Source organism: Hirundo rustica, chromosome 6 (assembly GCF_015227805.2).
Source record: "Hirundo rustica isolate bHirRus1 chromosome 6, bHirRus1.pri.v3, whole genome shotgun sequence".
In the NCBI taxonomy this organism is placed as follows: domain Eukaryota; kingdom Metazoa; phylum Chordata; class Aves; order Passeriformes; family Hirundinidae; genus Hirundo; species Hirundo rustica.
Genome location: NC_053455.1, coordinates 61097405 through 61111679, shown reverse-complemented (window position 1 = coordinate 61111679; position 14275 = coordinate 61097405). Strand labels below are relative to the sequence as shown.

Here is a 14275-nt window from a genome sequence, read left to right as displayed (position 1 = left end):
ACGTGAAAGTCATTCATTGACGAAAATTATTACACCCAGCTAATTTACCTCCGCCTGTGCCTGGCTTTATCTCCCATCTCTTTCCCCACAGGTAACAACCCTACGACAGCTAGAAGCGAGCGGTGCGGTTCTCGGTTATATTTACACAGTGGGTAAGAGCTGTCCGTGCCAATGCCTCTTGTGCAGTCACTGTGGCTGTTCGTGTTTTCAGTAGCACTTTGAAGGCTCCCAGCCCTCCCCAGCCCCTCAGTGTCCCCTCCTCCTGCGCTGGTTCTTGCTCGGGGCCTTCAGGAGACTCTCCCGGTACTTTGCGTTGGTGTGGAACAGCCGGACCATCTCGTGGTCTTTGTTATCCAGCACTCTGGGCAGGAAGAGAGAGGATTTCTGTGTCCTGCGGGTTTTAAAGCCCCTCCTGGGTCGTCCCTTGCCGTTGACGGAGACGTACCAGAGTCTCTCAGCGCTGGCTTTGCGCTTGGTGCCCGCCCTGCTGGGGACAGTCCGGTACAGGCGGGAGGCGTAGGTGTTGTAACCCAGCTCGTGGATCCTCTCCACAAACTCGCACTCAGAGTTGTAGCTCTCCTGGAAAGAGAAGGAAAAAAAAAGAAATTGAAAAAAATCCTAAGCCAGGCTCTCCTCAGTTTTGGGACAAGGACAGTGATGCGCTGGGTAAGAAAACCTCAGGCTGGTGCCACAAAAGGCAGGAGGGGAGCGCTGAACCTGAGCAAGGTGCTCCCCATCAGCACTGTGAGCACGCTCTGAGCATCAGAGACCCCAGGAAGAGGCCCCCAAACCAAACTGAAAACAGAAAAGGTGGCGTGTGAATAGGAGTGAACAGCTCTGCTGGTTGTTGGGCTGTTATTTATTTTTGTGCTTCTGAATTTAGTGCAGCTGTGGAGTGGAGAGATTATTTAACTGCTGCCTATCAACCTCTGCCGTCTATCGCAAAGGTAAAATCCTACAACGCAATGTAAAACGCGTCCCTTCGGTTGGTGAATTTGTCATTGGATGCACTCATGGTCTGTCACACCCAGTCCAGAATGGATATTTGAGCAGTAAATCACACCTTTGTGGAGCCTCTTTGTCAGTGTGACAAAATGAGAGCACGCTCTCCCTACCAGCGTGTTCCTCTGAAATGCCAGGCTGCTCCTCCATCACCAGCGCTAAGGCACGATATGCACCCGTCCCAGCTGCTCACATTCCATGTGATCTGTCCAAAATTGCCCCTTTCCACCTGCTCCTTGACTGAGAGACATCTCTGCAGAAGCCTGGCACGAGGAACTCCTTCCCCCTCCCCGGGAGCAGGAGAACCAGCATGAAAGACCTCCCACACTGCCCAGCTTTCCCTAACTCCAAACCCATCCCTGCTCCGCCTGTGGGAGTAAGATTTCAGGATCCAACATGTGTGAAGCACCGAGGCAGAAGGGAACTACCACCATGGGGTTTTTATTTTTCGCTGTCTGGAGGGCGTGGAAAAGGCACAAGTAGCCAGGCTGGGGGCAGAAAAGCCCCGGAATCCCACGAACAGCTTGTCTTTAACGCTGCTCCCTCCCCAGAAACACTGATGGGCACTTTAACAAGATTTTAAAAGACTCCACATGTCCCAGCTTCCCAGCTGTGGAACGGAAGCGCCCTTCCTTGCAAGGTTTTCAGATGCCACGGCGCTGGAGCCCACGCAGCCGCCAGATGTAGGTGGGTTTGTCCTGCTGCCTGCCTCCCTTCTGGCTGGGGAGGATTCACATGGGATGAATCCTGTCTGAGGGTGATCACGATCTGCTAAGGCCACAAAAGAATTCTGCAGGCTCACAGACCCGTCTTGTTGATGCGGGAAAATCTGTGAACCCAGGGATAACGGAGTTACTCCAACACGATCTCATAAAATGCTCCCTGGATAATTATCCCTGAATTAATCAGATTTTTGAAACAGGGGCCTTGCACAGGATCTTGGGCCGGTGGTATCAGTAAAGTTGTTGGGCAGGCAAGCGAAGACAGGAAGCTTCTCCTGAGCTGAGCCCTCACCCCTTCCTGCTCCTGTGGAAAAAAGCTGGAGCGGAAAATCTTTCCCTGGATTGTCCCTCCAGCTCTGAAACACAAGTCTCTCTCCAACTTGAGCTGGAAGGGGATGAATTACCTTTTCAAGTTATGCAGAAACCCTCCATGGCTGATATTCTTTGGCACGAGGCAGATGAACAAACCCCAGGATGGCCTGATGTTTCTTGCACCAGAAAGGGAATTCCAGGTGAAAAGGAGCCTCAGAGCTATCCTGCTCTTGGCTCTTCTGCACTTTAGGAGAAGAGCTTTTTGCTCAGAATTTGTCTGGTCTTATTTTAATTCAGTTTAAGTAATCTGAAGGGAAAAGCCCCTATTTTGAAGAAGAAAGAGAGAAAGATGAGAAAGAACTTGGAAAAAAAAATCACCCTTCCAGATGATTTCTTTGGGGCAGATGCTGGCTCTGGACTGATGGAGGAGGTCCATGGAAGAAGACACCCATTTCAATCAGAATATTAACCAGAAGCATACAACTGGACAGCATGAACTTTGGCAAGCGGAGCTACCATGCCCTCATTCCTTTGCCAAAATCCTTTGTGGTGTGGCTCTCTGCAGCAGCAAAGAACCCTCATCTTTACACACGGGCCCCTTAATCTGTGAGCATCAAATGATTACAGAAACCGGGTGGCAAACGCTGTCAGAAGCACTCCCAAAAAGCTGGAGTTAAGTGTGTCAGACTGGGGAAGGACAGAGTTGATTGTGTCACCTGGACTGGGCTCTCATGGGAAGAGATCACACAGCTCAAGTCAACAGAATTACACCTAATGACTTCTAGGAGGGAGCAAATTCCACTCCAGCCTTGTTTCCTCTCTTCAAACCTGCTCCTGTGCCCCGGGATTCGTGGGGAAACTGCGCAGTTTGGCCATCCTGCAGTGAGAGATCACAAGATTGCTGGGATGTAATCAAAGACAGTGGAAGAAACTCGAGCAGGGAGATCATGTGCATGGTACACGCTGACAAACGCGCCCTGGTACGTCCCTGAGTGTGAAGAGGTCTAAGCTGGAGTATTTTATTCACTCTGGGCTGAAAAGGCAAGGCTCCCACTTAGATCAACACACCCCACATTTTATCTCTCAGATCGAGGGGAAAAAAGAGAGGGGAAAAAAACAAAACAAAAAAAAAACAAAAAACAAAAAACAAAAAAACCCAAACAAACAAACAAACAGGTCAAAGGAGTGAAATAAGGTGTTTATTTTCACCTTTATCTTCTCGCACCTTCTCTTTCTAGCTTTCCTTGCCACAGCCCTGCCTTTTAGTACCTGCAAATTCTTCCACTGCCCTGTGCAGAGAAACTCCCATCAGGAGGCTGCTTTCCTGCAGCATCAATGCCCGGTTACTTGTGGACCTTCTTTATCTGACATCTCTTTGCCAGCATCCAATTGTCCATATAAAATATGGACAATTCTGACATTCCATGTACCTCTGGCTGTGCAGGCAGTAAGAAAGTAAGAACACGGCTTTTTTCCCCCCACTTTTAGGAACATGCTGATTGGCTGCCTGAAAGAATTCCAGGCAAAAACCTCTTGTAACGTTACTCTTCTCCGGAAACGTGGGTTTATGAGAAATCTGTACTCCCCACTAGAGAGACCCCTTCTCCCCCCTCTCCAGGAAAGGTGCCAGGCTTCAGAAAAACTTACTGATGCATAGAGTCTGCCTCTCTTGTTCATGGCCAGGTATCTGCCAGAGAACAGGCCCTTGATGGCGACGATTCCAACGTCCACAGCCGTGATTTCCAGAATACCTAGAGACAGGATTAGGAGACGCGTTATTGTAATTTTTGGAGATGCGTTCGCATGGCTGCTCACCTGAGGGGTGGGATCTCACAGCTACCACTTGCTCACATAGGAATCAAGGCAATCACAGGAAATTATTACTACTACTACTACTACTATTATTATTATTATTATTATTATTATTATTATTATTTACAATACAGAGCAAGGCTGACCCCGGAAATTGTCTGAGACAAGGTGGACAATAAACCCCGAGATGTCTGATTGAGATTGAGCCCTTTCAAAAATGAAAAAAAGATCTGACACTGAACTAGAGGTTCACTTAATCCTATAAGTGCATATAAGAAAAAAAATAAAATTAAATCCTCTTTAATGCTTAGGAACACGAGAGCTCTTGACTCATTGAAGCCAGTCACAAAGCCACCCATTTTGGGACAAAGCCCTTGTTGAGGTCTCCGGAGGGTGGAACGGAGCGAGGCCACTGCATTTTAGAGTCGCGCACAAAATCGTGAAAGGGACTTGAGATTTAGGGGGTCGGTGCAGCCCTCCAGACAAGGACTGGGACAAATTAAAAGGGAGGAGATTTTCAGGCCATCCAAGATGATGGGGCCCTGCAACGCGAGAAGTGTCCCAGGCAAGGTGCAATACCTGCCCAGATGTCCAGCCAAAGGTGCTGGGACACTGATGGAGGCACGAATGGCTCAAGGATGCTGTTGGATGTGGTGGCTCTCCATCGGGCTCGCTCAAACGCTCAGCTCTCCAGCCATGCCCTGATGGCTCTGTACTTTCTTGCGCCAAAGCGAGAGGTGACCCTGGCACCCAACCCCTTGCTGCCTTTTGGGAGCCCCGAGGGCAGCGCCGGGGGGATGTTCCCTGCGCGGAGCTGGGTTGGCTTTGGTACAGCCGGTTTGAATCAGGCGCCGGTTCGCTGCCGAAGGATGCCTCCTCCGGCTGTCACAGCGAGGGGGGGTTCTCTAGGAAATAGCGGTTTTCCTTTATGGACTTCAGACACATCCCTGAGGTCTCCCTATCTCTGCGTGCCATCGCCGGGCGGGATTTACGCATCCTGGGGTGCCCGGGCTGGGTGCGGGGGCGCCGGGGGCTCCCCCGGAGCTGAGCCCCGCTCTCCTCCCTCCTGCCGCCCTCGCACAAACCCCTCACCGCCGACATATCCGCTTTCATCTTAATTACCGCTGCCCGGCACATGTCACACGGGGCAGATGTGATTTAGCCGCTGGAGGCTCAAACCCCCCGCAGGAGCCAGGCTGGGACGGGACGGGACAGGATGGGATGACGGACATGCGGGCAGCCCCAAAGGGCTCCGGGATCGGCCTCGGGCACCGGCTGCCCAGCGGGCCCGGCTGGGACAGGGCTGGCCCCCGGCACTGCCGGACCAAGTGACAGCTCGGGCGGGCTGGGACAGGGTCGCCGTCTCCGTCGGGGAAACTTTGGGACGTGAGGATCCCCGAGGGGATCGCGACCCTCGTCCGGCCGTCGGATCCCCGCACCCTGCAGAGCCGGCTCGGGGGTTCCCCGTCCGGTTCGAGCCCCGGGGTTGCTGCCAGCCCCGGGATAGCGGAGCTGCGCGTCCGGCGGAGCCAGCGGGAAGGCTCTCGGGGCGCCGAGGGGCCGAAGCCCCGACCCCGGGGGATGCCCCTGGTCCCCGCCGAGGAGCCGCAGTCTCCCCGTCCAGCTGGGTCCGAGACAGAGCGCGACCGCTGCGGGCGAGGGACCCCCATCCCCGCACAGCCCGAACCCCATCCCGGCCCGGCACTCACTGAAGGCGCTGTTCTTCTCCAGGGTGCCGTTGATCCTGCCGCTGGGGTGGATCTGGAGGTGGTACTTGGTGGCACAGTAGAGCTTCCTGCGCCGGGGCGCTCCCCCGAGGTGCTCGTAGACGCCGCCGCGTCCCCCCGCATCCCGGCGCGGCCGGGGAGCGGCTCCGGCGGCCTCGGGCACGGCCGCTGCCCGCCCCGGGGACCGCGGCTCCTGCCACAGCGCCAGGAACAGGATCCAGATTATAACCATCGTGGCATGACGGCCGCGGCGCTGGGTGTGCTGGGGACAGCGAGGCTCGCAGCGGGCGGCACCAGGGGTCCCATTAAAGCCGCCCTGCTAGCAGCGCTCCGGAGATGCTGGGAGCGCACGCTGCTCCGAGCCGCGCGGCATCGGCGAGATTTTATCAGCCTCGATCCCGGCCCTTTTATCTGTCTCAGAGTTACTTAAATCAATAGACATCGGCAAAGGCCGCCGAAGAGTCCCAGCTGTCTGTGTGACACGGAGCTGCCGAGATCAGCCTTCTCCTTGGATTTCCAGATAGACAGACGGCATGCGTGAGACAGAGAGGCGAGGAGGGAGAGAGGGAGGGAGGAGGGAGGGAGGGAGCCGCAGAATTTCGGCAGGAGACCGTGGGGGAGAAATAGTTGACCGACGGAGCATAGAAATAAAAGGAGCTTCCTGCAACAATAGCCCGATCTGCGACCAATTGATAGAGAGCAGGGGAGGCAAAAGGTATCAGTCTCGTGTGAACTCCCAGAGTGCAGCGTGGATAAAATTACACAGCATCTCTCTCTCTCTCTCTCTCTCTCTCCTCTCTCTCTCTCTCCTCTCCGCCGCCCGCACGGGGCCCGGCAGCGCGGAGCAGCCGCGGACCCTCCGCCGAGAGCCGCCCCCCGCGCAGCCCCCGCGCTCCGGGAAAAGGGGGGGAATGATGCTCCGAGGGAGCATCCCCGGGGGGCGGCTTCGGGGAGCGCTCCTGTTAAAGGCGGAGGAGCGAGGGAGGGGGTGCGGGTCCCCCGGGGAAGCGATGGGGGGGAGAGAAAACACCCTCGCGGCTGGCACCCGGGGTTCGCTGGGCGTGTGCGGGTCCCCCGCTCTGCCCGCGGTGAGGAGAGCGAACAGCCCCCTCCTAAATCAATCAGCTCACGCTTACGCCTAATAGGCGTCATTTAGACGGAGCTTTGGCGATTCAATCATCCCCAAATTAACTTAGACCCCGGAGAGCGTTATGATGCTCATCCCTGAGTGCGTCTGCAAGGAGTCGCAGCAAATCCTTCCCCCAGCTCCGCTGCCTGCAAAGTCTCATTCGCGGAGCTGCCCTCGCTACCCTCGCCGCTTCACACCGCTGCCTACGCTTTCAAAAGAGGATGGAGCTGCCTATAAATAAATGCAGAAGGAGGCAAAAGGTTCGGCAGCTCCGCGAATTGCGCTGTCCCCGCGTGCTCCCCGAAGGCAGCTCGTTAATTAGATTTGCATCTGAAAAGGGCAGTAGGAGTTTTGGGGAAGTGTTTGAGGGATAATTAGTATTAATGTGCTTGAAGGGCACACAAATACACCTTTGAAGCGAGTCACGTCACAATTCGAGCGTTTGACCTCCATCAATATAATTTTTTTTTTTTTTCCTCCCCCCGGAACTGGTGAACATGAAGAGGTCTATAAATTCTTTTTTAAAGACCTTCCCATGTAGAGCAGGAGGATTTTCTTACACGTCAAAGACTTCTTTAAAAGGGGAAGCTTTTACTAGCGGGAAAATAAGGGAAGGGGTACGACCTTTTCCTGAAAGGAATGGCAGGAGGACGAAACTGACTCGAAAGCTACTCCCCGTTTTAAGCTGTGCTTAGTATTTAGCAGTTCTTCAAGGCTAAAAGGATTTTCATTATACAATCGTCTGGAATAAAAGGAAACACATTAAAAAAAACCCCAAAAAACAACAACAACAACAACAACAAAAAAAAACACACAAAAAAACCCACCACAAAATACGAGCACCCTCTCCGCCATTACCACCCTTCCTCCCCCTTTTCTCCTCCGCAAGTTTAGCCCCAGCCTCGCAAGGAGGGTTTGATCTGAGGACGATAAATGTTTGTACAATTAATTCTTTATTGCTGTTCCCCCGCAATGCCACTGCCAGGCGGTCAAGTGGTTCCAGCGCATTGATTGGAAGCTAAAGAAATGCGGTGTATGCAACTAAAAAATGTGAAAATCTTAGGCAGGACCCCAGTTTTGGACTGTAGCAGGGTGAGGGGAGGGTGTTGTTTCTTGCGGGCCAAATCCTCTAGTCGCTCCTAAAAGAAGAACTTCTCTGGAAAGCCTTCCTCTCCGGGATGCTCCGTAAATCGTCTCCTGGGGACTCGTAACCCCTGACGAGCTACGAGACAGCTGTAGCAGCAGGAAAAAAAGAAAAAAAGAAAAAAAAAAAAAAAACACCAAAAAAAACCCTCTTAACGTGCCGCGAGTCTCCTGAAAGATGCTTTCACCGGCTCAGCTCGAAGGGAAGATAAAACACAATTACTGACAGTAATTACAGCCATCTCTTTAGAGCCAATCTCGGCTCTGTCCCGAGCCTGGTGCATCGCCTCGTGGATGCAGAGCTGACGTTTCCCGCTTCGGGATTCGCAGGGCATTTTCATTAGTGCTCTGAAAAAAAAAAAAACCCCAAACCCCTCAAGATCCTCCTCCCGCCCCCCCCCCCCCCCCACCGCAGTAATAAACCCCAAAGAACGGTGGGTGGAAGAGTAACACGCTAATGACTTTTGCTCAAATTGTTTCCATCTTGATCACATTTTCATAATTAGCGCCATCAGCCGCAAAATCTTTCCGCCCCGGGCATCCGCCGCGGCCGGGCTTCCCGAGCGATGTGGATTCTACTTATTAGGGAGGAGAAGGCTCCCAGCTCTATCATTAATGGTCCCCTTTTCAAACGAAACGAGCCCGACCCCCACGGAAATATCAAAGGGCCGTAACTCCCTCGCCTCGCTCGGTGCAGCGCTGAGGAGCGAGCTGCCCTGAAGTCGTTCCTCCCCGCTCAGACATCTCTACAATAAAACATAACCCCGCTCTTGTGTATTTTAAGTTTGTCTGGTGACCATTTTGGGGAAAAAAAAAAAAAAAAAAAAAAAAAAAAAAAAAAAAAAAAAAAAAAAAAAAAAAAAAAGGCTCGCTTTGATGCGGTCTGATTCTAACAGGGGCTGCGACATCAGATGTGGTCTACCCAGTCTTCCTGGAAATATTTTTAATTATGCCCCCAGAGCTCCTTGTAGCCCCAAAGTAACAATCGGGGAGCGGTTCGAGCCTGTCATTTCACGGGGCGAGGGGGAGAAGAGGCTCTAGAGCGTACGCAGCTAAATCAGAGTTAGCCATCCTGGTAAGGATCTTCTAATTCGCTCGGAGTGCGCGATTCCAAATGGAACGCGGTAGGGATTTCTGTCATTCTCTCGCTAACGGAGTATTTCCCAAGGCTTCTCTCGGTTCAGCCATAAACCCAGCGTTTCTCCTGCAAAGCCATCGGCTAAAAGGGAGTGTTTGAGACAGACAGAGGTTTTTATCCTAGTAAGCACGGGAAGTACTCGTACTCCGAACCAATTACCCTCCGAGAAGGAATATATATATTTTTTCAGATATATGAGATCTTTATGGAGGTAAAATTTTTATTTAAGCATTACCCGAGAGGAAATATAAAAATAAAAAGGCAAAACTTCGGAAGAGCCAACTTTAACCTGTAATAAACTTTACACACACGCCCATCTTGCAGCGATGGGGCTTGTGAACCAGGATGTGCTGTTCCTCGGCACCCGGCGCTGATTTATGACCGGCCCGTTACTCGAAGGAGAAGGAAGTCGCAATTTGTAGAGCAATAAATACCGGGGAGGTGGGTGGAGCCCCCAGCAGAAGGGGGGGGGGGAAAAAAAAAAAAAAAAATCGCTCTCCTCCAGTTAAAAACCCATCCCAGCTCGGCCGCGGAGCGTGGGAAGGTCCCAAGGAAAACAGGCGCGGTGCTGATGAGGTGTTTGTTTGCGATGTGCTGATGGCATCCTCCGAGCGGAGCTTGGCTCCCTGCTGCAGCCCCCTCACACCTGCTGGCACCGGGGAGAGCCCCTCAAATCCAATTGATTTCATTCGGCTGTATTTTGTTTTCTTTGTGCCGTCCTGGCGGGGTTATTCCGCACCCCGCGAACAATATAATCTCGTTTAAATGACTTTCCAGACCACACAGCATCACGTTACCCTCTTCTGCAGGGGCAGGCGGTGCTGTTTACTGTGTTGTACACATCCCAGAAAGCAGGATGGAGGCAGAGCGGAGGAGGAAAGCTCCGGGGAGGGAATTCTGAGCTTCAGGTTGCTTTTCCGGGTGGGGAAAAATAAGATATTGGCAATTTCCAGTGAAAGCGCACACAGAAAAGAAGCTCTGAAGGAAAAGTGGAACACATAAAAGGCATGAAATAATTTTTCCCTTTATCCACCTGCATGAAATGTTCTGCACTTTTACAGTAACTTTTTGCAGTTTATGAGCCAGCAATCTTTAGGATGACACAGCTGATTCTATATGTACGGTGTGAGCTACTGCTATACAACCCTTCAGACAGTAAATCAGTTTATAAGTTTTAATCTTCTGTATTTTGGTTAAAACATGAGATAATTGAGATCTATTGTTGTTGTTCTTGTTGCCATTATCAATATTTCAAGATGCGAGCACCTAAATTCCTTACTCCTACTAAATTCCTACCAAAGTTGGCGAGAGTTTCTCTGTCTGAGGACCCAGGGATTAATCCTTCATTCAAAGTCCATGGAATTTGCTAAGAGCCTTTTCTTTAAAGCCAGTGAATTTGGATCAGGCCCAATCTTATTAATAAAAAAATTATTTTCCGCCCTGCTCTGATAATCTCTTAATGGTTTACCGAATGAAAATATTCAAAACAACGAATGCAACAACATTAAAGAAAAAAAAAGAAAAAAAACCCCACAACAATTTTTTCACCCTCTGTTGCTTACTCCTTTGCAACACAAGGCACAAAGGAAACAGTAGAAGAAATGCAACAGAGAAAAATGTGCGATGGTGAGGTTTGGATGACTGTCACGTGGCTTGGGCAGATCTGTAGCAGGCTACAATGGGGATATTCAGGCTCACACAGAACTGCAGCCACCAAAATAACCAAGCATGAGAGATATGGGGAGGTCCAGAGCAGGAGAAAGGGAGTGAAAAAACAATAGAGATGTAATTTGGTGATAACCCGGAGACCTGCTTCACACCTTCCATACCTCAGTCCTCATTTAATAGCCTGAGCTCTTGGAAAATCTTTACTCCCTGTTGTTTTTTGGGGTTTTTTTTGGTGCACGTGTTTTTGAAATCAGCTTCGAAGAGTTTCTTCTGATTTACAGAGGAGCCTGGTGTACCTGTGAGGAATATCTGGCCCATACCCACAGTGGAATTGCACTTTGTGCCTGAGGGACCTGCTGCTCAGATAAATCTCCTACTACTTTTAGAATTTATCCCCCCCCCGCAGTCGGTTTCACAATCAGAGGCTTGTTACAATCTCACTCAGCCCTGCAAATCTCTGGGAATTGGGTTACCCGGAGATAAAAGATCTCTCTCTTTCTCCAAGCTGTGGCTGGATCAACACTTTGCAAAAAGTCAGATGACAGGCAGAGGGGTCAGGCCTAGGTCTGTGCACGGGGTGCCCAAGCACCAGGGATAAAACCTGGAAGTGGCTGCCTCGGGGAAATGCCACAGGCGTGGACCTTTGTCCCTTGGGGGAGAGAAGGTGCCAGGAATGATCCACTCCACCCTGAAGATCAGCAACCTCTGCATTTAAACTTTTCTGGGAAGACCCCTTCAGATCAAAGTTTGCATCATGTGGGATTTTTGGGAAAACCCCATCCACGGTTATATGTTGTCCTAAGAAGGCCACGAGGCAAAGTGTCATAAAGTTCCTCCTGTCTCAAGGGATAAGGGATAGGGCCAAGGAATCAGCAGAAATACAGAGGCAAGGAAATCTTATGCAATTTTCAAACCTAAAAAAAGCTGATGTAGGGAAGCCATGGGAACACAAAGTTGGTACCTTAGGTGAATTTCAGCAGAATTCCTCTTTCCTCACCAGGGAAGATGTGAGGCATTGTCACAGGGGAATGATCCCAGGTGTGTTCCTCGACCATGCCACGGAGTAACGGTGAAAGGGAAAAGTGCAAAGAGGGAACTAGCTACAAGGACCTCTCCTTCCTGTACTCCCTGCATTTATCTATCAGAGCCTGGGTGGGATATAAAATGGAGTGATGGATACCTCCTGAGGGTCCCTGGTACGAAAACGTGAGTTTATCTCCGGATCCGACGTCCCTCAGGCCCCTCTGCTTGCAGAGTTCCACTCAGTGGCCATCACCTCTCTGTCCCACCCGTGTGAGGCACGTGGGAGGCACTCAGGACATGCATGGAGAGGCCTGGGATTTAATCAGTGTTGTTTTGAATGTGGGACCAGGCTCTGGGGCTTAGCCAAGCCAGCAGAAAAGTGACCTCCCCTTGCTACAGACCCTTCCCACAGCGGGCATTTAATCTCTCTTGCTGGACCTGGAACTCCGTAGAGGAAATAAGCTGCTGATGGGAAAACACCCCACATATCACCTTTCTTCACCTTTATTTTCCTCTCTTGTGAAAGCAGAAGCCCTACAACTGAAATCCTCGAAACCAGCCGAGCCAACAGGGAGGAATTCCTCCGTCCTGTCCTGCCACTGCTTACCCCACGTCAGCAGGGGTGGCCTCAGTTCCTCTGCTGCTCTTCTGCAGCTGTTAACGAATACTTTTTTTTCATAGCAGTCCCATTTAATTAGTGTACTAATCAAGTGATTAATACCACGTTCTGGATATCCTGCACCTAGGACAGGGCACCAAGATGAGACAATTTGGCTCTCTTGTTTCCACCCGATTTGGCCGCCTGAGCCACTTGGAACTGAAGGTATATTTTCCACCTGTAACACAAAGAGGGAGTTTCAATAATTGAGTAGCGTGCTATCTCAGTGCACTCTCTAATCTGAGACAGTCCTCTACGATTTCTCCTGTCCTCAGGGAAAAATATCACGGGGGCGGTGACCCAAATGGGCAAAATTACCTCAAGTTAAAAAATACGCACCTGAAATAGCTGGGGAGGAAGGTGCAGCTGCAAGCCGGGAGAGGTGACAACGCAGAAAGGGGCTGAGGGCTGCCCGTGCCAAAGCTGGTGCTGCGAAGCCACAGGGGAAGGGCTCTGCCCACCTCCTCCTCTCCTGCAGCCTCTGGTTTAAATCAGCGATTTTTAGCCCTGACAGAATATTTTCCCACTGAACGGGGCTCTGTGGTGGCCAAGGGACGTGGGGCCACCATCAGTAAGAGGAGTTTTCTTCCCTGGACGTCGCAGGGCACAGACGGAGTGCCGTAGCTCAGATCCCTGCGGTGGATCCCACGTTCCAGGTGTGCACACAACGTGGGGAATCTTTGCACTGCCAGCATCCCACACGTGCTGGAAGCCACGGGTGAAGCTGCAGTGGATATTTTTCCCAGTCCTTCTTTGGCAGCAATGTCTCTTTCCTTGGAATTGAATAACATAAGCTCATAAACTCAGGTCAGCAAAACTGGGATCCAATGACCGATATTATTTTTGGTGTCTCTAAACCTCATTGCCACACCTGATCCCCTTTCACTCTTTTCTTTCAGGTGTTTTTCTCACTGGGAAATAAAATCTTCTTTCTCTCCTCTAGCTGGGATGGCTGGCTGGCAAATAAAATTGATTTTTCTGGGGAAAAAAAAAAAAAAATAGAGACTCCCAGGATAGATGAGTTACATCCTATAGATGTGGCATCTTAGACAGCTTTACTGAGATCTTTTTTTGTTTGCTTTTTTGGTAGGTATGTACAGAGCAGAGTTTTTCCTGTGGCTCGTTTAAAAAGAATTGATGCACCTTGCCGGATCCATTCTTTAGTGAGTCACAGGAGGCAGAGTAAGCACTTCCTTGTGTCTTTATGTCTGAGCATTGCTCTCTCCAAAGGGTGTTTGTTGTCATGAATCTCTCCGTGGCAATCCAGCCATTTGTGGACTTAATAGACCACCTCAAAAAACAATTTAAAAAAAAAAGAAAAAAAAAAAGGAAAGGAAAGGAAAGGAAAGGAAAGGAAAGGAAAGGAAAGGAAAGGAAAGGAAAGGAAAGGAAAGGAAAGGAACGTATAAAATTCCCATTGCCAGTCACACTTACCGTTCCCTTCAAGTCACCGTCCCTGCCCGTTCCCTTCACTTACCTTCCCGTCCCTTCCCGTTCCATGTCCCTGCCCGTCCCTTCCGTACCTTCCTTCCATTCCCTTCCCCTTCCCTTCCCAATTCCCTGCACAGGTCAATTACCTTCCGTACTGAAAGGAAAGGAAAGGTGTCTCTGGCAAACTTTCAGGTTTATTTTCTCATGAAATCACTTGTCCTCTGATGTTAACACTCAGCCACTAAGCCCACTGCTGTTTGCGCAGATCAGTCGAGGTCTCCTGTCCCAGGAGCGTTTTTTCCTTTCCCTCCTGCGCCCCTGTGAGATTTTTATTGTATGCAAAAGGGTGAATTGGAACATGAAGAAGTCAGATCCCTCACCTGAGGGGTCCAGGGCACCATCACCTGTTTGTCTCAGGAGCACCTTGTATGTTCCTTTATGAAAGATGGTCCTGGGGTTGTGCTCCAGCTACGTCTGGGTGCAACCTTAAACACTGGTACCTGTGTCAGA

At 50.8% G+C, this 14275-nt stretch overlaps 1 protein-coding gene across 1 annotated transcript; it reads right to left on the bottom strand.

Moving 5' to 3' along the window:
- Positions 1–246: 246 nt before the first annotated feature.
- On the bottom strand, positions 247–5807 carry FGF3 (fibroblast growth factor 3). The gene is made up of 3 exons (XM_040068196.1): positions 5558–5807; positions 3684–3787; positions 247–579 (listed from the first exon to the last, which is right to left on the bottom strand). Exons 1-3 carry the CDS (start codon positions 5805–5807, stop codon positions 247–249), a joined length of 687 nt encoding a protein of 228 aa, XP_039924130.1.
- Between the last annotated feature and the right edge of the window lie 8468 nt (positions 5808–14275).